This window comes from Gigantopelta aegis, chromosome 8, assembly GCF_016097555.1.
Source record: "Gigantopelta aegis isolate Gae_Host chromosome 8, Gae_host_genome, whole genome shotgun sequence".
Taxonomy (NCBI): domain Eukaryota; kingdom Metazoa; phylum Mollusca; class Gastropoda; order Neomphalida; family Peltospiridae; genus Gigantopelta; species Gigantopelta aegis.
Genome location: NC_054706.1, coordinates 3,420,685 through 3,446,046, shown reverse-complemented (window position 1 = coordinate 3,446,046; position 25,362 = coordinate 3,420,685). Strand labels below are relative to the sequence as shown.

The window sequence follows — 25,362 nt, the reverse complement described above, 5'->3', positions numbered from 1 at the left end:
GTATACACTGCACATGCAGTTTAAAACAGAGGTCTGCTGTATATCTGTCCCGGGACAAGCCCCTGGCTATCCAGAGACAAGCCCCGGAACGGACATGCTCGAAACTCTACTGGTATATGAGCTTGTGAAAATGATTTGCACTCGCATTCTGCTGTATACTCTGTAATCAAACCTGTAAACACCTGGAATCAATATGAGACAATTAACAGTGGATTGGGTAAAAGAAACATGTTTGTTGAGAGTATGTTCAGTTCTAAAATCACAATGACAACTTACTACAAAACCAAACTGTTTAGCTACAAAACAGTGTTTACATAGTGAATGCTTTTAAACATGAATCTTCTCAACTTGAAAATAATATACTGTCAATCAAAGTATGTTTATGAAGAACCAAGCTTGAAATAGAAAATTGTTAATTTCTTTGTAAAACTTGCACATATGAAATATACAGTAAACAATGAATTTCATATAGCTATACAAATATTCATCACTAACAAAAAACTAACAAGGCTATAAGCTCAAAATAAGTGTGTCATAATTATATATGTGATGGCTTTTATACAATGTATTACCATGCATAACTGTGAGAATCATTTGTGACACAGTAAAAGAAAGAAGTGTTTTATTTAACGACGCACTCAACACATTTTATTTACGGTTATATGGCGTCAGACATATGGTTCAGGACCACACAGATTTTGAGAGGAAACCCGCTGTCGCCACTACATGGGCTACTCTTCCGATAGGCAGCAAGGGATCTTTTATTTGCGCTTCCCACAGGCAGGATAGCACAAACCATGGCCTTTGTTGAACCAGTTATGGATCACTGGTCGGTGCAAGTGGTTTACACCTACCCATTGAGCCTTGCGGAGCACTCACTCAGAGTTTGGAGTCGGTATCTGGATTAAAAATCCCATGCCTCGACTGGGATCCGAACCCAGTACCTACCAGCCTGTAGACCGATGGCCTGCCACGACGCCACCGAGGCCGGTTGTGACACAGTAATGCACATTTTTCATAACAATACAAAAAATATATAATTATAGAAAATGCATGTTTGTTAAAAACAAAGACATCTCTATGAACTTTGATGATGTGGGACATGTTGCAAAAGTTACACATTTTGAAGCATAATATTGCATAGCACTAATCTACCATAAAAATGTACCCACCAAACTCTCCCCTCCAACAGTTAGAACTGTATATATTTTAAGTAGCATATATTTCTTATTTTAATTATGCTACACATTGCTTACTGACACACTGTGAACATAAAATATATACAATAGTATTTCTACTTGAAGGAGCCTAAATATAGGTTAAATTTACATATTTTACTTTTTTACTTTAATTTTTAACTTTTATTTCTCTGTTCAAAAGAAAAAAAAGAAAAAAAAGCCCTCGACACAAAATATTTTGTGTTTCCAATAAGAAAGTGAAATTAAAAGTGATGCATATAGCCTAGTCATGTGACTTGATCAAACACCAGTCTTACTTACAGGCTAACAATAAAACTGTAATGTCTGATAAGTGTTTTCAAATTGAAAAATGTAAATTAATGTGATTATAAGACTAAAAATTACAGTGTAAAAGTAGAAAAATACAAGTTTTAGAAAATGTGACTCAATAGTTGAAAAAACATAATGATCTTGTTTTTGTACTTACAGCTCTATCATAAAATTGTAACGACTAAAAACAAATTTGTAGTTATTTAAATAATAATAATAAAAATCTATAACAATATACTATGTCACAAAATACTTTTAATTTCATATGATATAAATTTTAGAATGAAACTTATACACTAACTGAGAAATGAATCTATTATATTTGATAATCACTTCTACCATACAGTATTCTCGAGAATCTAAAACGGACACATTCTTCAGTATATAAATTAGATATAAGAAAATTAGAGACAAATTAGAAATCTGTCCATGGGACACTGATAATCCTACCATTGTCATGAACTGAAGTGACCAACCTAAAATCATGGAGTCAAAATTGCCATACAGGACATTCCAAAACAACTATCTGCCCACAAACCTAACCCGTATGTCTACAAATGGATGTTTTACTGATCTCACTGTAGTTTGTTTTGTTTAACAACACCACTAGAACACATTGATTTATTAATGATCGGCTATTGGATGTCAAACATTTGGTAATTTTTACATATGATATAGTCTCAGAGAGGAAACCCGCTACATTTTTCCATTAGTAGCAAGGGATCTTTTATATGCACCATCCCACAGACAGGATAGCACATACCACAGTTTTTGATATACCAGTCATGGTGCACTCGCTATAACGAGAAATAGCCTGCTGGGCAGAATCTAATGAAGACACATTCTTCAGTATACAAATTAAATATAACAAAATTACAGACAAACTGAAGTGACCAATTTAAAATCATTTAGTCAAAATTGCCATACAGGGCATTCCAAAACAACTATCTGCCCATAAACCTAACCCTTACGTCTACAAATGGATGTTTTACTGATCTCACTGAGATGGGCTTTTATAGACAATTTTGACTCTTTCTCTCTAACATTGTAAGACCAAAGCAGTGTTGCGAAGATGACTCACTGTTCCATGGTGGCGGTGAGCTCCTTGAGGTCGGTCACCTCGTCGTACACCTTGTTTTCGGGGTTCATGTAGTCGCCGAAGAAGAGACTGCGGATGTGCTCATCCTCCACCGTGCCGCTCTTTGACAGGTGACCCAGGATCTTGTCCAGGTTCTGCTTGAAGTGGTTCTGACACATCTCCCGCACTATGCGACAAAACGTCACTCTGAAATCAAAACAAGAAATATAACTGTCAATTTGAAAAATAATGAAAGATGTTCTGAATAAATAAACCTGTACAGAAACATAAAACAGTCAATAGAAGTATTAACTGTAAACCTCATCTACCTTGTTTGTTAAATGAAATCATGAAGACACAGCAAATGTTAGAGAAGACTAAATCCCACCTGTCCTGTTTGTTAAATGAAATCACGAAGACACAGTGATTGTCAGAAGGTAAGTGTAAAATCCCACCTGTCCTGTTTGTTAAATGAAATCACGAAGACACAGTGAATGTGAGGTAAGTGTAAAATCCCACCTGTCCTGTTTGTTAAATGAAATCAGGAAGACACAGTGAATGTGAGGTAAGTGTAAAATCCCACCTGTCCTGTTTGTTAAATGAAATCACGAAGACACAGTGATTGTCAGAAGGTAAGTGTAAAATCCCACCTGTCCTGTTTGTTAAATGAAATCACGAAGACACAGTGAATGTGAGGTAAGTGTAAAATCCCACCTGTCCTGTTTGTTAAATGAAATCAGGAAGACACAGTGAATGTGAGGTAAGTGTAAAATCCCACCTGTCCTGTTTGTTAAATGAAATCACAAAGACACAGTGAATGTGAGGTAAGTGTAAAATCCCACCTGTCCTGTTTGTTAAATGAAATCACGAAGACACAGTGAATGTGAGGTAAGTGTAAAATCCCACCTGTCCTGTTTGTTAAATGAAATCACAAAGACACAGTGAATGTGAGGTAAGTGTAAAATCCCACCTGTCCTGTTTGTTAAATGAAATCACGAAGACACAGTGAATGTGAGATAAGTGTAAAATCCCACCTGTCCTGTTTGTTAAATGAAATCACGAAGACACAGTGAATGTCAGAAGGTAAGTGTAAAATCCCACCTGTCCTGTTTGTTAAATGAAATCACGAAGACACAGTGAATGTTTGAAGGTAAGTGTAAAATCCCACCTGTCCTGTTTGTTAAATGAAATCACGAAGACACAGTGAATGTCAGAAGGTAAGTGTAAAATCCCACCTGTCCTGTTTGTTAAATGAAATCAGGAAGACACAGTGAATGTGAGGTAAGTGTAAAATCCCACCTGTCCTGTTTGTTAAATGAAATCAGGAAGACACAGTGAATGTGAGGTAAGTGTAAAATCCCACCTGTCCTGTTTGTTAAATGAAATCACGAAGACACAGTGAATGTGAGGTAAGTGTAAAATCCCACCTGTCCTGTTTGTTAAATGAAATCACGAAGACACAGTGAATGTGAGATAAGTGTAAAATCCCACCTGTCCTGTTTGTTAAATGAAATCACGAAGACACAGTGAATGTTTGAAGGTAAGTGTAAAATCCCACCTGTCCTGTTTGTTAAATGAAATCACGAAGACACAGTGAATGTCAGAAGGTAAGTGTAAAATCCCACCTGTCCTGTTTGTTAAATGAAATCACGAAGACACAGTGAATGTTTGAAGGTAAGTGTAAAATCCCACCTGTCCTGTTTGTTAAATGAAATCACGAAGACACAGTGAATGTCAGAAGGTAAGTGTAAAATCCCACCTGTCCTGTTTGTTAAATGAAATCACAAAGACACAGTGAATGTCAGAAGGTAAGTGTAAAATCCCACCTGTCCTGTTTGTTAAATGAAATCACGAAGACACAGTGAATATGAGGTAAGTGTAAAATCCCACCTGTCCTGTTTGTTAAATGAAATCACGAAGACACAGTGAATGTCAGAAGGTAAGTGTAAAATCCCACCTGTCCTGTTTGTTAAATGAAATCACGAAGACACAGTGAATGTTTGAAGGTAAGTGTAAAATCCCACCTGTCCTGTTTGTTAAATGAAATCACGAAGACACAGTGAATGTCAGAAGGTAAGTGTAAAATCCCACCTGTCCTGTTTGTTAAATGAAATCACAAAGACACAGTGAATGTCAGAAGGTAAGTGTAAAATCCCACCTGTCCTGTTTGTTAAATGAAATCACGAAGACACAGTGAATGTGAGGTAAGTGTAAAATCCCACCTGTCCTGTTTGTTAAATGAAATCACGAAGACACAGTGAATGTGAGGTAAGTGTAAAATCCCACCTGTCCTGTTTGTTAAATGAAATCAGGAAGACACAGTGAATGTGAGGTAAGTGTAAAATCCCACCTGTCCTGTTTGTTAAATGAAATCACGAAGACACAGTGAATGTGAGGTAAGTGTAAAATCCCACCTGTCCTGTTTGTTAAATGAAATCACGAAGACACAGTGAATGTGAGGTAAGTGTAAAATCCCACCTGTCCTGTTTGTTAAATGAAATCACGAAGACACAGTGAATGTGAGGTAAGTGTAAAATCCCACCTGTCCTGTTTGTTAAATGAAATCACGAAGACACAGTGAATGTGAAGGTAAGTGTAAAATCCCACCTGTCCTGTTTGTTAAATGAAATCACGAAGACACAGTGAATGTTTGAAGGTAAGTGTAAAATCCCACCTGTCCTGTTTGTTAAATGAAATCACGAAGACACAGTGAATGTCAGAAGGTAAGTGTAAAATCCCACCTGTCCTGTTTGTTAAATGAAATCACGAAGACACAGTGAATGTCAGAAGGTAAGTGTAAAATCCCACCTGTCCTGTTTGTTAAATGAAATCACGAAGACACAGTGAATGTTTGAAGGTAAGTGTAAAATCCCACCTGTCCTGTTTGTTAAATGAAATCACGAAGACACAGTGAATGTTTGAAGGTAAGTGTAAAATCCCACCTGTCCTGTTTGTTAAATGAAATCACGAAGACACAGTGAATGTGAGGTAAGTGTAAAATCCCACCTGTCCTGTTTGTTAAATGAAATCACGAAGACACAGTGAATGTGAGGTAAGTGTAAAATCCCACCTGTCCTGTTTGTTAAATGAAATCACGAAGACACAGTGAATGTGAAGGTAAGTGTAAAATCCCACCTGTCCTGTTTGTTAAATGAAATCACGAAGACACAGTGAATGTGAGATAAGTGTAAAATCCCACCTGTCCTGTTTGTTAAATGAAATCACGAAGACACAGTGAATGTTTGAAGGTAAGTGTAAAATCCCACCTGTCCTGTTTGTTAAATGAAATCACGAAGACACAGTGAATGTCAGAGGTAAGTGTAAAATCCCACCTGTCCTGTTTGTTAAATGAAATCACGAAGACACAGTGAATGTGAGGTAAGTGTAAAATCCCACCTGTCCTGTTTGTTAAATGAAATCACGAAGACACAGTGAATGTCAGAAGGTAAGTGTAAAATCCCACCTGTCCTGTTTGTTAAATGAAATCACGAAGACACAGTGAATGTCAGAAGGTAAGTGTAAAATCCCACCTGTCCTGTTTGTTAAATGAAATCACGAAGACACAGTGAATGTGAGGTAAGTGTAAAATCCCACCTGTCCTGTTTGTTAAATGAAATCACGAAGACACAGTGAATATGAGGTAAGTGTAAAATCCCACCTGTCCTGTTTGTTAAATGAAATCACAAAGACACAGTGAATGTCAGAAGGTAAGTGTAAAATCCCACCTGTCCTGTTTGTTAAATGAAATCACAAAGACACAGTGAATGTGAGTAAGTGTAAAATCCCACCTGACCTGTTTGTTAAATGAAATCACGAAGACACAGTGAATGTCAGAAGGTAAGTGTAAAATCCCACCTGTCCTGTTTGTTAAATGAAATCACGAAGGAAGACACAGTGAATATGAGGTAAGTGTAAAATCCCACCTGTCCTGTTTGTTAAATGAAATCACGAAGACACAGTGAATGTCAGAAGGTAAGTGTAAAATCCCACCTGTCCTGTTTGTTAAATGAAATCATGAAGACACAGTGAATGTGAGGTAAGTGTAAAATCCCACCTGTCCTGTTTGTTAAATGAAATCAGGAAGACACAGTGAATGTGAGGTAAGTGTAAAATCCCACCTGTCCTGTTTGTTAAATGAAATCACGAAGACACAGTGAATGTGAGGTAAGTGTAAAATCCCACCTGTCCTGTTTGTTAAATGAAATCACGAAGACACAGTGAATGTGAGGTAAGTGTAAAATCCCACCTGTCCTGTTTGTTAAATGAAATCACGAAGACACAGTGAATGTGAGGTAAGTGTAAAATCCCACCTGTCCTGTTTGTTAAATGAAATCACGAAGACACAGTGAATGTGAGGTAAGTGTAAAATCCCACCTGTCCTGTTTGTTAAATGAAATCACGAAGACACAGTGAATGTTTGAGGTAAGTGTAAAATCCCACCTGTCCTGTTTGTTAAATGAAATCACGAAGACACAGTGAATGTTTGAAGGTAAGTGTAAAATCCCACCTGTCCTGTTTGTTAAATGAAATCACGAAGACACAGTGAATGTCAGAAGGTAAGTGTAAAATCCCACCTGTCCTGTTTGTTAAATGAAATCACGAAGACACAGTGAATGTTTGAAGGTAAGTGTAAAATCCCACCTGTCCTGTTTGTTAAATGAAATCACGAAGACACAGTGAATGTCAGAAGGTAAGTGTAAAATCCCACCTGTCCTGTTTGTTAAATGAAATCACAAAGACACAGTGAATGTCAGAAGGTAAGTGTAAAATCCCACCTGTCCTGTTTGTTAAATGAAATCACAAAGACACAGTGAATGTGAGGTAAGTGTAAAATCCCACCTGTCCTGTTTGTTAAATGAAATCACGAAGACACAGTGAATGTTTGAAGGTAAGTGTAAAATCCCACCTGTCCTGTTTGTTAAATGAAATCACGAAGACACAGTGAATGTGAGATAAGTGTAAAATCCCACCTGTCCTGTTTGTTAAATGAAATCACGAAGACACAGTGAATGTGAGATAAGTGTAAAATCCCACCTGTCCTGTTTGTTAAATGAAATCACGAAGACACAGTGAATGTGAGGTAAGTGTAAAATCCCACCTGTCCTGTTTGTTAAATGAAATCACGAAGACACAGTGAATGTGAGATAAGTGTAAAATCCCACCTGTCCTGTTTGTTAAATGAAATCACGAAGACACAGTGAATGTGAGATAAGTGTAAAATCCCACCTGTCCTGTTTGTTAAATGAAATCACGACGACACAGTGAATGTCTGAAGGTAAGTGTAAAATCCCACCTGTCCTGTTTGTTAAATGAAATCACGAAGACACAGTGAATGTCAGAAGGTAAGTGTAAAATCCCACCTGTCCTGTTTGTTAAATGAAATCACGAAGACACAGTGAATGTTTGAAGGTAAGTGTAAAATCCCACCTGTCCTGTTTGTTAAATGAAATCACGAAGACACAGTGAATGTCAGAAGGTAAGTGTAAAATCCCACCTGTCCTGTTTGTTAAATGAAATCACAAAGACACAGTGAATGTCAGAAGGTAAGTGTAAAATCCCACCTGTCCTGTTTGTTAAATGAAATCACGAAGACACAGTGAATGTGAGGTAAGTGTAAAATCCCACCTGTCCTGTTTGTTAAATGAAATCACGAAGACACAGTGAATATGAGGTAAGTGTAAAATCCCACCTGTCCTGTTTGTTAAATGAAATCACAAAGACACAGTGAATGTCAGAAGGTAAGTGTAAAATCCCACCTGTCCTGTTTGTTAAATGAAATCATGAAGACACAGTGAATGTGAGTAAGTGTAAAATCCCACCTGCCCTGTTTGTTAAATGAAATCACGAAGACACAGTGAATGTCAGAAGGTAAGTGTAAAATCCCACCTGTCCTGTTTGTTAAATGAAATCACGAAGACACAGTGAACATGAGGTAAGTGTAAAATCCCACCTGTCCTGTTTGTTAAATGAAATCCCGAAGACACAGTGAATGTCAGAAGGTAAGTGTAAAATCCCACCTGTCCTGTTTGTTAAATGAAATCACAAAGACACAGTGAATGTCAGAAGGTAAGTGTAAAATCCCACCTGTCCTGTTTGTTAAATGAAATCACGAAGACACAGTGAATGTGAGTAAGTGTAAAATCCCACCTGCCCTGTTTGTTAAATGAAATCACGAAGACACAGTGAATGTCAGAAGGTAAGTGTAAAATCCCACCTGTCCTGTTTGTTAAATGAAATCACGAAGACACAGTGAATATGAGGTAAGTGTAAAATCCCACCTGTCCTGTTTGTTAAATGAAATCACGAAGACACAGTGAATGTCAGAAGGTAAGTGTAAAATCCCACCTGTCCTGTTTGTTAAATGAAATCACAGACACAGTGAATGTGAGGTAAGTGTAAAATCCCACCTGTCCTGTTTGTTAAATGAAATCACGAAGACACAGTGAATGTGAGGTAAGTGTAAAATCCCACCTGTCCTGTTTGTTAAATGAAATCACGAAGACACAGTGAATGTGAGTAAGTGTAAAATCCCACCTGTCCTGTTTGTTAAATGAAATCACGAAGACACAGTGAATGTGAGTAAGTGTAAAATCCCACCTGTCCTGTTTGCTAAATGAAATCACAAAGACACAGTGAATGTGAGGTAAGTGTAAAATCCCACCTGTCCTGTTTGTTAAATGAAATCACGAAGACACAGTGAATGTTTGAAGGTAAGTGTAAAATCCCACCTGTCCTGTTTGTTAAATGAAATCACGAAGACACAGTGAATGTTTGAAGGTAAGTGTAAAATCCCACCTGTCCTGTTTGTTAAATGAAATCACGAAGACACAGTGAATGTTTGAAGGTAAGTGTAAAATCCCACCTGTCCTGTTTGTTAAATGAAATCACGAAGACACAGTGAATGTCAGAAGGTAAGTGTAAAATCCCACCTGTCCTGTTTGTTAAATGAAATCACAAAGACACAGTGAATGTCAGAAGGTAAGTGTAAAATCCCACCTGTCCTGTTTGTTAAATGAAATCACGAAGACACAGTGAATGTGAGGTAAGTGTAAAATCCCACCTGTCCTGTTTGTTAAATGAAATCACGAAGACACAGTGAATATGAGGTAAGTGTAAAATCCCACCTGTCCTGTTTGTTAAATGAAATCACAAAGACACAGTGAATGTCAGAAGGTAAGTGTAAAATCCCACCTGTCCTGTTTGTTAAATGAAATCATGAAGACACAGTGAATGTGAGTAAGTGTAAAATCCCACCTGCCCTGTTTGTTAAATGAAATCACGAAGACACAGTGAATGTCAGAAGGTAAGTGTAAAATCCCACCTGTCCTGTTTGTTAAATGAAATCACGAAGACACAGTGAATATGAGGTAAGTGTAAAATCCCACCTGTCCTGTTTGTTAAATGAAATCCCGAAGACACAGTGAATGTCAGAAGGTAAGTGTAAAATCCCACCTGTCCTGTTTGTTAAATGAAATCACAAAGACACAGTGAATGTCAGAAGGTAAGTGTAAAATCCCACCTGTCCTGTTTGTTAAATGAAATCACGAAGACACAGTGAATGTGAGTAAGTGTAAAATCCCACCTGCCCTGTTTGTTAAATGAAATCACGAAGACACAGTGAATGTCAGAAGGTAAGTGTAAAATCCCACCTGTCCTGTTTGTTAAATGAAATCACGAAGACACAGTGAATATGAGGTAAGTGTAAAATCCCACCTGTCCTGTTTGTTAAATGAAATCACGAAGACACAGTGAATGTCAGAAGGTAAGTGTAAAATCCCACCTGTCCTGTTTGTTAAATGAAATCACAGACACAGTGAATGTCAGAAGGTAAGTGTAAAATCCCACCTGCCATGTTTGTTAAATGATATCACAAAGACACAGTGAATGTGAGGTAAGTGTAAAATCCCACCTGTCCTGTTTGTTAAATGAAATCACAAAGACACAGTGAATGTCAGAAGGTAAGTATAAAATCCCACCTGTCCTGTTTGTTAAATGAAATCATGAAGACACAGTGAATGTGAGGTAAGTGTAAAATCCCACCTGTCCTGTTTGTTAAATGAAATCACAAAGACACAGTGAATGTGAGGTAAGTGTAAAATCCCACCTGTCCTGTTTGTTAAATGAAATCACAAAGACACAGTGAATGTGAGGTAAGTGTAAAATCCCACCTGTCCTGTTTGTTAAATGAAATCACAAAGACACAGTGAATGTGAGGTAAGTGTAAAATCCCACCTGTCCTGTTCATCAGTGAGCCGGTCGTAGAAGACTCGGTAGACCTCATGGATCCACAGTCTCATCAGTTTCTCGGGCTCCAGCATGTGTGTGGGCGGGACGAGAAGGACTCCTCGGATGACGCGTGAGAAGTCACGCAAGTTGAACACGTAGTGACTCTTTGTCGGGGTCGGCAGGAAGTTCACGATTGCCTCTTTGTACACACCCATGGTGGCTGCCACCAGAAGCTGGCAAAAATAAACTTACATGAAATACTACAATGCTTAAAAACTGTCTACATCAAATTTGATAAGATTGTTACATTTTAATTCCGAAATCAAAAGAACTGACCGTAAATGCAGAAAGCTTTACAGGATCTTGAAGAGTAAAGGTTAGCTTTTTATCAAAGAATAATGGTGGGTGTTTTATTATTATTATTTGTTTTTATCCCACTGCCCCCTTTCCTTTCTCTCCTTTGAATTCCATCTCATTTCTTCCCGATCTGGCAACTCTATCTTTCAACTTCTTTTGCTGTCCACCTCCACATCCCAGTCCTTGTCTCTCCAACCGCGACAGGTGCTTATCTCTTGTGGCTATCTGTGCCACACACCTGCCATTCCCCATCAGCTTTTAGCTGTGGTCTTAGTCTGATAACTTCGCGGAGTGTTCAGTAGTTACTTCTGGCATTTTTAAGAGGCACTTGTAACCACCTACTATGCACCCCTACTACTGGCAGTCGTTAGTGCCGTGGGTCAGACCAGCTTTACTAGCGGCAGAGGACGAGGATGCCAGGTGGGTGCAGGGAAATACACAGAGACTGCACCTGTGGAGGAAGTTGAGACAGGTAGGCGATGGTGTAGACAGCTCAGAAGACAGAGTCGGAGGAAACTGACAGAAAGGGTCGAAACAGATGGAAATCGTGGGACAAATTGGAAAGGTTTTTTTTGTTTTTATATTAAGATAATGAGAATGATAGAACAAAGAATAATGTTGGCACTAAAATGGAATTCAGGATAAAATATTCATGTTTTTCATCTCTGTCAATTAGTGATTGCCAGTTTTCAAACACTAAGGTTTCTACAGATGTATAACAGAGATCTTTGGATTAAGGCTGATAAATGTGATATGGAAATGTGCAACCACCACCCCAAAAACAAAAACAAACCAACAGTTGGACAATCACAGCTTTACCACCATACCAGATGTATATGCAGTCATAGTAATGTATCAAATGAAGCTCACCTTTCCGTTTCTTGGAAATGACGACTCAAAGCCTTTTGAGAAATGCCAGTCCGTGATGGTGGTGAATATGCGCGTCATCGTGTCATCGTCAAACTCATCAATGGAAACAATGTTCAGATGGCGGGAAAACCGCCCACTGATGTCATTACGACCTCCACCAGGGGGACCCATGGCAGACACAAACAGCTGAGAAAAAACAAAAAAGCAAACATTAAAGTGTAAAGCCAAATATGTACAACACAAATCTTCTAACGATAAATTAATATAATACTGACGAAAGATAAAGAAAGAAATGTTTTATTTAACGACACACTCAATACGGTTATATGGCATTGGATAATACTGATGAACAACATGCTTACTTCTTCATGTGAACTTCACGACTTAAGCTGTAGTACTTCACTTTTATAGTTGGGAGTACTTCATTACTATGGGGGGGGGGGGGGGGGGATTTATCTCAGTCGGTTGAGGTGCTTGTGTCACAGGATCGAACCACTTTGGTGGATCCATTCAACGTCATAACTATGGCTGTATCACATGATGCCCATATTTAAATTCACAGGGATCAAATACCAATGAACATCATAGTTTAAGTTGTATAAAATTGCCAATACTCGAGCTTATAATTATAGAACTCAATAGAATACACAACCCTTTTTTGTTATCAACATCTATGAAATAGTTGATCACTTCACCATTATTTAGCATAAAGTTTGTTTAAAGAAAAAAACACAACATGAGATAACATACCACAACATTCCATCAAAGCAAATGAATAACATATTTAACACAATATGCCATGTAAAATTTGTAATTGTAAAATGTAGGGAGAGACCTTAATATAGGCATTGCTTGTTGGTCAATCCCCAACATTAATACAAACGTCAGTAAATATTGTTTAAAACCCCAACATATTAGAAGGTCTGATATATGTATGATGTCTACGAGGAAAACCTTCGTGGTGTCCTTCCTGTCGTACCAGTGCCCGTGGTTGAGCCACCGTCGGAGCAGCTCGATGGGCGGCTGATAAATACTGTTTTAAAACCCCCAACATATTAGAAGGTCTGATATACGTACGACGTCTACGAGGAAGACTTTTGTGGTGTCCTTCCTGTCGTACCAGTGCCCGTGGTCGATCCACTGTCGGAGCAGCTCGATGGGTGGCTGGGCTCCGTACTTCTCCTTGGCAGGCATGTTCAGGTCATCCACAAACACCACAGACTTCTTACCCATCGGCGGACCAAACAGGCCTTTACGACGTCTAAAATGAAATCAGTCAAAATTAAAACAGAGAAATACTTTGTTTCAAAAGAGAATTTAAAACATTTTTATTTTAATTTGTAGCATGCAATTGAAATCACTTGAACACTAGATTACATGTGTTAACATTTACAAGCAGTATTCTGTTATTTAAAAACAAAATAATAACAAGTTTTTGGTTTGTTCTTTTAGCATTGGTGTCTTTATCTGGACTTCACTATATGTTGCTGTACAATTAGTACTTAACTGTAGAACTATTTGGCCCAATTATAGCTTTATAATATGTTCCATAAAACAGGTTTAACTATTCATAACGTTCAGTTTGATCTGTTGCCAAATGCTAGACTAATCTGCTGTTTAGACATATTGTAGCTTTTAGTTTCCTCCAATCACAAGAGAGCCAATATTTTCCCCTATTATAACTTTCATTTGCTTTAATAACAGCTTTGACATTATAGTGTTTTCATTCATTATGCTGTTACTTCAAATGTAGTCTTCTGTTTTCTTATTGTTTGTTAGAACAGCATAAGAACCATGAAGAACAAACCTGTCGAGTTTGGACATGACAATATCCTGTGTTTGGTTGGCCGATGTCCTGGCAGAAAAGTTGATGCAGTTGGGAATGTATCTGAAGAGAAACACCACGGCGAAGCATCAAACAAACAGTGCACTCTGAGTATATATGAAGACACACTTGAAAATAACATGTCCTAATCACAATTTGACTCAACTGATAAAGTTAGAAACTAGAAAAATGTAAATGATATCACATCACAAATGTTTCCAGTCAATAATAATCATTATGTAAAGAACAATGTTGTTCAAAATAGAAACTAAAACTTACCAAGGTGAGTGAAACTTAAAAAATGAAGAAAAAAACCTCACAAAATATTTAGGTGAAAAAACCCCTGTAGTAATAAACTGTTCAGTTGGATCTTAAATCTCAATTATTAAAATCTTCTACAATCACAATTCACCTGAGTAAGAACTAAGCAGCTGATTACTACAACTATGTCTAGATTAGACAAGAACTGTGTGTCACTCACAAGTCTTTGGGCAGTCCGAGAAGGTGGTTGTTAGTAATGGCCGACTTGCCCGTTCCGGTCGGCCCAATGAAGAGCATGGACATCTCGTGACTCAGATAGAGGCTGAGGAAGTAACTCTGTCGAGCTGTCACTTTGGTTGGGATGATCAACTCCGATACCTACAACACAAACAATACAGGCTGTCAGGCAGTTTTATCAAGACATACAGCAGCATAGATAGTCAGTATCATAACTGAGTTTGTCTTGAGCAAGTCGTTACAGAGTGTAATAGAAATTTGAATGATTCAAAACTGTTACTGTCATCATCATGAAACACATAAATACCAGGCTATTCGAAAACACTAATTCAAAAACTGTATGATATTTTCATTTATATATTAGCTAGTTTGAAACATAATGTTACTTAATTCAAATTCACTAAATTGCTGTTAATTTTTGGCATCCATATTGAACCCTAAAATGCTGGCTATTTATGACATTTTTGAAAATTCGACCTCTAAGTTATCATACATGTACAATGTTTTATGTAAAATAACAGAAATAATAGTTTTGTCCCCTTAATGCCTGATGAACTGCAGAATAAAAATAATAACTAGTTAATGATGTAGGGTATCAGCTTTATCCTGTTTGGGCCAAAATGTGAAATTTTCAATTCTTACCTTCACAGGATAAAGCCGATATCCTACATTATTAACTAGTTATTCTCTATTTACCATCGTCAGAGTGTAACATCTCAATTATAGTTGAATAAAGACTGGTTTAAGTAACAATAGATATCAACAAATGTTATTAATAAATTAATGAAAAATAATTGAATATATGAACATGAAAAAACATTAAAATAAGACTCATGTCAATGTAATGCTATTACCCTCATTAATAAAATAGTTAGGTACTGATCATAACATGTGTCGCAACATTTGAGAAAAGTCAGTGATCAAAAGGTGATGACTACAAAGAATTGAGTACTGATGCCTCCTTAGTACAACAACTAACAGAGTATGCGAGTACTTGTAATGTAAAGTCAGTGATCAAAAGGTGATGACTACAAAGAATTGAGTACTGATGCCTCCTTAGTACAACAACTAACAGAGTATGCGAGTACTTGTAATGTAAAGTCAGTGATCTAAAGGTGATGACTACAAAGAATTGAGTACTGATGCCTCCTTAGTACAACAACTAACAGAGTATGCGAGTACTTGTAATGTAAAGTCAGTGATCTAAAGGTGATGACTACAAAGAATTGAGTACTGATGCCTCCTTAGTACAACAACTAACAGAGTATGCGAGTACTTGTAATGTAAAGTCAGTGATCTAAAGGTGATGACTACAAAGAATTGAGTACTGATGCCTCCTTAGTACAACAACTAACAGAGTATGCGAGTACTTGTAATGTAAAGTCAGTGATCAAAAGGTGATGACTACAAAGAATTGAGTACTGATGCCTCCTTAGTACAACAACTAACAGAGTATGCGAGTACTTGTAATGTAAAGTCAGTGATCTAAAGGTGATGACTACAAAGAATTGAGTACTGATGCCTCCTTAGTACAACAACTAACAGAGTATGCGAGTACTTGTAATGTAAAGTCAGTGATCTAAAGGTGATGACTACAAAAAATTGAGTACTGATGCCTCCTTAGTACAACAACTAACAGAGTATGCAAGTACTTGTAATGTAAAGTCAGTGATCTAAAGGTGATGACTACAAAGAATTGAGTACTGATGCCTCCTTAGTACAACAACTAACAGAGTATGCAAGTACTTGTAATGTAAAGTCAGTGATCTAAAGGTGATGACTACAAAGAATTGAGTACTGATGCCTCCTTAGTACAACAACTAACAGTGTATGCAAGTACTTGTAATGTAAAGTCAGGGATATAAAGCTGATGACTACAAAGAATTGAGTACTGATGCCTCCTTAGTACAACAACTAACAGAGTATGCAAGTACTTGTAATGTAAAGTCAGTGATCTAAAGGTGATGACTACAAAGAATTGAGTACTGATGCCTCCTTAGTACAACAACTAACAGAGTATGCAAGTACTTGTAATGTAAAGTCAGTGATCTAAAGCTGATGACTACAAAGAATTGAGTACTGATGCCTCCTTAGTACAACAACTAACAGAGTATGCGAGTACTTGTAATGTAAAGTGGATAACTTCCCTGTGATTATAATGAACTGTCTTGTATCAGTTTTCACATACATTAAATAAGAAATCAGTGTATTAGTACAGCTGATTAAAACTATTTTTAAAAGACTGACAAAGAAAACACTAACATGGGTTGTATGGTGAACATGTGGATGGGTGAGTTTTAGAGATAGGACAACATGCATGTTCTCTGTCTTTATTTTTGTTATTTTCTTAGAAAGAAAATTTCTTCTATTATTCTTTTTACTTTCAGATTTTTGTAAAATACAAACATCCAGTGAACACTACGTGATATTTTCCAGTGAATAATTTTTTTCTAACAATCTTCATGCATACTTACCTAGATTTTTGGATACATCTTATTTTAATCACAGTGTGTACAGTAAAGATACTGACCATGTACAAAATACAAACATCAAGTGAACATCCTGTAAACTTTTCCAGTGAAATTCTCCAACAATCTTCATGCAAAGTTACTCTACTCGCTGGATACATCTTATTTTAACCATAGTGCGTACAGTAACATTACTGACCATGTACAACATCCAAACATTCAGTGATCACAATATGCTATTTTCCAGTGATGTTTCTCCCAACAATCTCCATGCAAACTTGCTCTAACTGTTGGATACAATGAATGTTTGACAATGTGTACAGTACAATGTGATATTGTCCAGTGACGTTTGTACCAAGTATAATACACAGACATCCAGTGAAGACCGTGTGATTTCTCAATGTGTACGGTACCAAGTATAATACACAGACATCCAGTGAAGACCGTGTGATTTCTCAATGTGTACGGTACCAAGTATAATACACAGACATCCAGTGAAGACCGTGTGATTTCTCAATGTGTACGGTACCAAGTATAATACACAGACATTCAGTGAAGACCGTGTGAATTCTCAATGTGTACGGTACCAAGTATAATACACAGACATCCAGTGAAGACCGTGTGAATTCTCAATGTGTACGGTACCAAGTATAATACACAGACATCCAGTGAAGACCGTGTGATTTCTCAATGTGTACGGTACCAAGTATAATACACAGACATCCAGTGAAGACCTTGTGATTTCTCAATGTGTACGGTACCAAGTATAATACACAGACATCCAGTGAAGACCTTGTGATTTCTCAATGTGTACGGTACCAAGTATAATACACAGACATCCAGTGAAGACCGTGTGAATTCTCAATGTGTACGGTACCAAGTATAATACACAGACATCCAGTGAAGACCGTGTGACTTCTCAATGTGTACGGTACCAAGTATAATACACAGACATCCAGTGAAGACCTTGTGACTTCTCAAAGTGTACGGTACCAAGTATAATACACAGACATCCAGTGAAGACCTTGTGACTTCTCAATGTGTACGGTACCAAGTATAATACACAGACATCCAGTGAAGACCTTGTGACTTCTCAAAGTGTACGGTACCAAGTATAATACACAGACATCCAGTGAAGACCGTGTGATTTCTCAAAGTGTACGGTACCAAGTATAATACACAGACATCCAGTGAAGACCTTGTGACTTCTCAATGTGTACGGTACCAAGTGTAATACACAGACATCCAGTGAAGACCTTGTGATTTCTCAATGTGTACGGTACCAAGTATAATACACAGACATCCAGTGAAGACCTTGTGACTTCTCAATGTGTACGGTACCAAGTATAATACACAGACATCCAGTGAAGACCTTGTGATTTCTCAATGTGTACGGTACCAAGTATAATACACAGACATCCAGTGAAGACCTTGTGAATTCTCAATGTGTACGGTACCAAGTATAATACACAGACATCCAGTGAAGACCTTGTAACTTCTCAAAGTGTACGGTACCAAGTATAATACACAGACATCCAGTGAAGACCGTGTGAATTCTCAATGTGTACGGTACCAAGTATAATACACAGACATCCAGTGAAGACCGTGTGAATTCTCAATGTGTACGGTACCAAGTATAATACACAGACATCCAGTGAAGACCTTGTGATTTCTCAATGTGTACGGTACCAAGTATAATACACAGACATCCAGTGAAGACCGTGTGATTTCTCAATGTGTACGGTACCAAGTATAATACACAGACATCCAGTGAAGACCGTGTGAATTCTCAATGTGTACGGTACCAAGTATAATACACAGACATCCAGTGAAGACCTTGTGAATTCTCAATGTGTACGGTACCAAGTATAATACACAGACATCCATTGAAGACCGTGTGAATTCTCAATGTGTACGGTACCAAGTATAATACACAGACATCCAGTGAAGACCGTGTGAATTCTCAATGTGTACGGTACCAAGTATAATACACAGACATCCAGTGAAGACCTTGTGACTTCTCAAAGTGTACGGTACCAAGTATAATACACAGACATCCAGTGAAGACCGTGTGAATTCTCAATGTGTACGGTACCAAGTATAATACACAGACATCCAGTGAAGACCGTGTGAATTCTCAATGTGTACGGTACCAAGTATAATACACAGACATCCAGTGAAGACCTTGTGATTTCTCAATGTGTACGGTACCAAGTATAATACACAGACATCCAGTGAAGACCGTGTGATTTCTCAATGTGTACGGTACCAAGTATAATACACAGACATCCAGTGAAGACCGTGTGATTTCTCAATGTGTACGGTACCAAGTATAATACACAGACATCCAGTGAAGACCTTGTGATTTCTCAATGTGTACGGTACCAAGTATAATACACAGACATCCAGTGAAGACCGTGTGATTTCTCAAAGTGTACGGTACCAAGTATAATACACAGACATCCAGTGAAGACCTTGTGATTTCTCAAAGTGTACGGTACCAAGTATAATACACAGACATCCAGTGAAGACCGTGTGACTTCTCAATGTGTACGGTACCAAGTATAATACACAGACATCCAGTGAAGACCTTGTGACTTCTCAATGTGTACGGTACCAAGTATAATACACAGACATCCAGTGAAGACCGTGTGATTTCTCAATGTGTACGGTACCAAGTATAATACACAGACATCCAGTGAAGACCGTGTGATTTCTCAATGTGTACGGTACCAAGTATAATACACAGACATCCAGTGAAGACCTTGTGACTTCTCAAAGTGTACGGTACCAAGTATAATACACAGACATCCAGTGAAGACCGTGTGATTTCTCAATGTGTACGGTACCAAGTATAATACACAGACATCCAGTGAAGACCTTGTGATTTCTCAATGTGTACGGTACCAAGTATAATACACAGACATCCAGTGAAGACCATGTGATTTCTTAAAAGTTTTGTTCATGCACTCTTACCTTAATTTTTTTAACAACCTTTTTCTTTGGCATTTCCATATAATCTATGCTCTTTCTCTTCTGAACAAGAGAATAATATGCTAGTTTATTAAACTATTATTTGCCTGGATTTATGTTCCAACATAAATACATATAGATAGGTGGATGCATTAATACACAGACAAAAGAAACAAGAATTACATACTATTAGGTGAACATGATTTAATGAATGAACAGAGTAGAAAAAGGGTGGATGGATGGATGGATGGATGGACGGACAGACAGGTGGATGGTGGACAGATAGATGGATGGATGGGCTGGGTGGATTGACGGATATATGGATGGATAGAATTTTTTAGTGGATGGATGGATGAACAGATGGGCAGATGGATTGACATTAATGGATAAATGAATGGATGTATGTAGTTGTATGTTACTGAATTAATGAATAAGTAACTACATATAGATGTATGAATGAATACCGATAGAAAAGAAATCCACTGCTGCAGCACAAGCTACACCTACAAAACAGCAGCAATGGATCTTTAATATTCCTCATTCACAGGACAGCACATACCATGATCCTTGTTATACCACTCCATGGACACTGGATGAGATGGGGAAAACCCCGACAGTGTACTGAGGGTGGCTGGAGCCTGATCTATCACACCACAGACAAGTTATCTACCATTGAGCTATATCACATCCCTGATTAATACAGTGGACGTATACAATGTGCATGTATAGGTGGTTACGTGGCTGGCTGGAGTTAAACTGATAGATGAACAATAAACACCACATGATAACTGCCTCAAGAACATGGCTGAACACAAATCAGTATTCACTGAAGCAGATTATTTCTCCTAACAGATCCACAGAACAGAACATTTTTCTGCTGCTGCACAGTTGCACATATGACAGAGAAGAAACCCGTACCTTGGCCTGTGGCGAGATGGTCATCAGAGACTTGTCAATGGTGTCCATCCAGGTGACCCAGTGACCACTGGCTTTCTTCTCAAAACAGAAGTCAAACACTGTGTCACGCTCCGGGATTGAATTACTCTGGTAAATAACACACACACAGTTCTTATTTTATGACGAGTTTTCACATTTTAGTGTAAAAATATATCTAAATTAGTCCATCTTTATAACTGTTATTTTATGGATAAAATCAATAATTTTAAAGATATTAGAAAATTAAATGCATGAAATGCAAAATTATAAATGGTGACACTTTTTTACATTTTAAAATGACTTAATTTAAATATTTATTATATTATTAGAGATGTAATATTTATGTATTAGATAACTACTTATGAAATACTAATTCTTGTTATTTAACAAACATATACATGTAGAGAAAATTTCAAAAAACATATTTTAAAAATCAATTAAGATTTTTTAAATATCGGTTTGACAATTTTAATGATGATCACATAAAAACACATATACTTCCCACTTGACAATCATAAGACTTAAAACACTTTTAAGTGTATAAAACTAACCTTATACATAAACATTTCCAATGTCAATATTAGATTTGTGGAATTAGTTCAAAAACAGATTAATCAGTACATAAAAAGGATAGAAACACAACTGAACATAAAGAAAAGTTATTAATCTCCGTACCTTGGTGATTTTGATACTCTTTGGTTTCAGGTGGTTCTGGTCTGTGCCACTGATGAGCGTGCGAAAAAAATTGTCAAACTTCTTACGACTGTCGCTGGTGATCGTGCCTCCAATCGTCCAGATCACACAGAAAAGAAACAGACCTTGAAGCCACAGTGTGATCTGAAAATAAAGCAAAACAGTATTTCAGTTACACAAACAGACCTTGAAGCCACAGTGTGATCTGAAAATAAAGCAAAACAGTATTTCAGTTACACAAACAGACCTTGAAGCCACAGTGTGATCTGAAAATAATGTAAAACAGTATTTCAGTTACACAAACAGACCTTGAAGCCACAGTGTGATCTGAAAATAAAGCAAAACAGTATATCAGTTACACAGAATAATCAGGTTTTTGTGTGGGTTTTTTCATTTTACTTCTTGTTTCAACATCATATTCATAGATGGTGTTATGTATCTGTGATTACACCAGCAAAGAAAAAACTCATAACCTTTGTCTATTTACACATACGTTCTGGAAGATTCTTCATGACTAGAAACATGTTCATGATTCTTTATAGTACTGGATAGACATATAAAAAGAATGGATTAATCTAAAATATAAGATTCTTATATCTGAACCACTCACAAGAAACTGGACTAAAAGTTTTTCCATAAACATTATATTAACTGCTGGTTTATGAATTGAAATTTTTTTTAAGAAAAAGAAATCTTTAAAAAAAAACCATGTCCATGAATGAGAAAGAAAGATTACCTGTTGATCTATCAATTTTAACACTTTCTTTGTCATATGCGAAAAAGAAATGAAGATACAAAATTGTCCATGAATGAGAGAAAGAGAAATCTTTAAAAAACCCTAATTGTCGATGAAAGAGAGAGAAAATGCCTACCTGTTGGTTTGTCAACATGTTCGCCGGTGGATCCTGCCCCTCCTCGAGCACGATGGCGAGCGTCTCTTTGATCTCGTCCATCAGACAGGTGTACATCTTCATGAGGCACTGGATGAGGTGCATGTCTGAGGTGCTGATGAACGTCTTGCACTCCTTGTTGACAAAGCGCAGACACGGGTCGACGAGCCACTCGAACAGGTCCTCCACCAGCTCTCGGTCCTCCGCTGACAGCTGGGTGGGCAGCTCGTGCTGCATGTATGAGTCTTTGAACGGCCGCCAGCCCAGCTGGTGCGGCTCCAGGTAGATCATGCCACACCGACTCACGGTGGCCGGGGACGCCTGCTCCAGGTCGGCAGGCTCGAAGATCAGATTCATCTTGTTACTCATCTGAATGATTTCACCACTCATCAGACACAGCTGTGGACAGAGACAGAGAGAGAGAGAACATGCAGCAGTTTAGTTAAGGACACTGATTCTAGTTTCTGATGTACGGACCATTTTGTTTCACAAAAAAATTATTTTAATCTGCTGCAAACACCAGGATGACCAGAAGCACATTACATTTGACAAAATTAAAACAAAAAGGTTCATTGTAATAAGGTTGCAATAGCCAAAAGTATTTTACACAGCCTAAAACTTCTGCCGCAGCTTTAATACGTCTGACTTACAACTATTAACAGTGGAAATAATACAATTATGCTACACAACTGTGTACGAAAACTCATCAAAAATCTGCACCCTAGAACTCGTGTAAGAATGGTATGCAAATTTAAAGATATATGCAAATTTGCAAGGTCTGCAGGTAATAATGTGTTGCTGTGAATGGGTCATTTGTTTACAAGCCAACAAGACATGTATACCTGAGCGTAACATTTTCATATGATTTAGATAAATGTGTGACATCAAACTAATTTGTGCTTATTATGATGATGTCATATTACTGATGAAGGAGACTTTAGTACTGTGATTTATTAAATATCGAATGAAAATATTATTTTAGAAGTGTTATAGGATAAATAGAATTTGCTACTTGTCTTTTCTAATATTTAAAATATCAACCTCGTCTTGTTAATCGGTACTTGTCTTGACAGAGCCATGACAAGTACCGATTAACATAGACTCGGTTGATATTTTTTGTATATTAAAAAACACTTGTGATGAATTCTCGATATACACACTTTCCATAGATAAGACTACAAACCCATAACCACGATCTTTCCTGCACCCACCACAGTGCACTGGTTGGGAGTGGAAGGAGCCAGAACCCACTGTACCTCAGGTGATTGCACTACTACTTTATGTAGATTAATAAATATGAGATTATTGTTCTTAAGGCCTCAAGCAATATATAAGTAACCAACACAAATGATATGTTTACATACTTTCTTGCTGTCGTCATAAATCTAAAGACTACTGTTTTTAAGACCTTGATAATGTAGAGTTTAGAGTTAAATGACACACGCTATGTTTACATACTTTCTTGTTGTCATCATAAATCTAAAGACTATTGTTTTTAAGACCTTGATAATGTAGAGTTTAGAGTTAAATGACACATGCTATGTTTACATACTTTCTTGTTGTCATCATAAATCTAAAGACTATTGTTTTTAAGACCTTGATAATGTAGAGTTTAGAGTTAAATGACACATGCTATGTTTACATACTTTCTTGTTGTCGTCAAGCACAGTGTTCATGTTCTCTATCCACACTGCATCAACCGGACCATCAAACAAAATCCACTTCCTGTCTTCATTTGGATTGCTGGCGTACTCTCGGAATGTATTTGCAAGCACACCTTCAAAGGTAAAATGACATCTTCAATCCACTGTTATAAAACTGATATACAAATACTTAGGTCGGACAGAGAAACTAAGATGTGAGACCTGAACATTCTCAGACGTGGTCACACTAAGCCCACAGCAAAAGCTGATGGAAATGTCTGATGCATGGCATCGATGGCCACAAAAAAAACCCTTGAAGACAAGGACTTTGATGCAGAGATGGACAGCAAACCGAGTTGATTTACCAGTCATGGGGCAATTGGTGGGACGGGACAAATTCAATTCCACTGAGAGCAACTGATCCTGCAACTCAAGCAAGCACTCTACTATGGAGTTACATCCTTTCTTTTAAAAATAAAAGAAAGCTAAAGTTTGTTTTGTTTAACAACACCACTAGAGCACAATGATTTATTAATCATCGGCTATTGGATGTCAAACATTTGGTAATTTTGACATATAGTTTTAGAGTATGTACCACCCCACAAACAGGATAGCACATACCATGGCCATTGATATACCAGTCGTGGCTCACTGGCTGGAATGAGAAATAGCCCAATGGGCCCACCGACGGGAATCAATCCTGGACCAACTGTGCATCAGGCAGACGCTTTAACATTGGGATACATCCCCCCCCCCCCCCCCCCCCCCCCCAAAACCCCAGAAAGAAAGAAAGGTAAGAAACCAAGCATAACCTACCAAACCAGCCTTGGTGGTGCAATGGTTAAGCCATCAGACTACAGGCTGGTAGGTACAGGATTTGCAGCCCAGTACCGGCTCAAACCCAGAGCAAATTCTCAAGGGCTCAATGGGTAGGTGTAAGGCTACTACACGCTCTTCTCTTTCACTAACCACTAACCAACTAACAACTAACCCACTGTCCTGGACAGACAGCCCAGATAGCTGAGGTGTGTGCCCAGGACAGCGTGCTTGAACCCTAACTGGATATAAGCATGAAACTAAGTTGACATAAATAAGAACAGCCTACCGTCACTCCATTCATGAGACACGGGGTCAAAACAGCCGTACAGCTGGCCCATGGTGATAGCCTTGGGGTTGATGATTCGGTAGATGGTCTTGAACTCCTCGTACTGTCCTGACACACACAGGTCTCCGAGCGCCGCCGCCAGCACCTGCCAGGCCATCGTCTTACCGCCCAGCGGCTCGCCCACGATCATTAGACCGTGACGCACTAGAATCATCTCGTAAACCTAGACATCAGAAATAAAGAATATTCAAACTCACCACCAATACCTCAGTGTCAAATACTGACTTGATGG

General features: G+C 37.8%; 1 protein-coding gene across 2 annotated transcripts in view; it reads right to left on the bottom strand.

The window, feature by feature from the left end:
• Positions 1-25,362, bottom strand: part of LOC121378576 (dynein heavy chain 3, axonemal-like) — a 128,908-nt gene that overhangs the window by 48,144 nt on the left and 55,402 nt on the right. For both annotated transcript variants that reach the window (XM_041506821.1, XM_041506822.1), the window contains exons 34-44: positions 25,071-25,293; positions 23,969-24,099; positions 22,305-22,721; positions 21,415-21,576; positions 20,722-20,847; positions 14,346-14,503; positions 13,847-13,927; positions 13,117-13,300; positions 12,040-12,225; positions 10,819-11,045; positions 2,590-2,793 (exon numbers count right to left, since the gene is read on the bottom strand). In XM_041506821.1, coding sequence (XP_041362755.1) covers positions 2,590-2,793; positions 10,819-11,045; positions 12,040-12,225; positions 13,117-13,300; positions 13,847-13,927; positions 14,346-14,503; positions 20,722-20,847; positions 21,415-21,576; positions 22,305-22,721; positions 23,969-24,099; positions 25,071-25,293 — 2,099 coding nt within the window. The remainder of the gene's footprint in view (positions 1-2,589; positions 2,794-10,818; positions 11,046-12,039; positions 12,226-13,116; positions 13,301-13,846; positions 13,928-14,345; positions 14,504-20,721; positions 20,848-21,414; positions 21,577-22,304; positions 22,722-23,968; positions 24,100-25,070; positions 25,294-25,362) is intronic.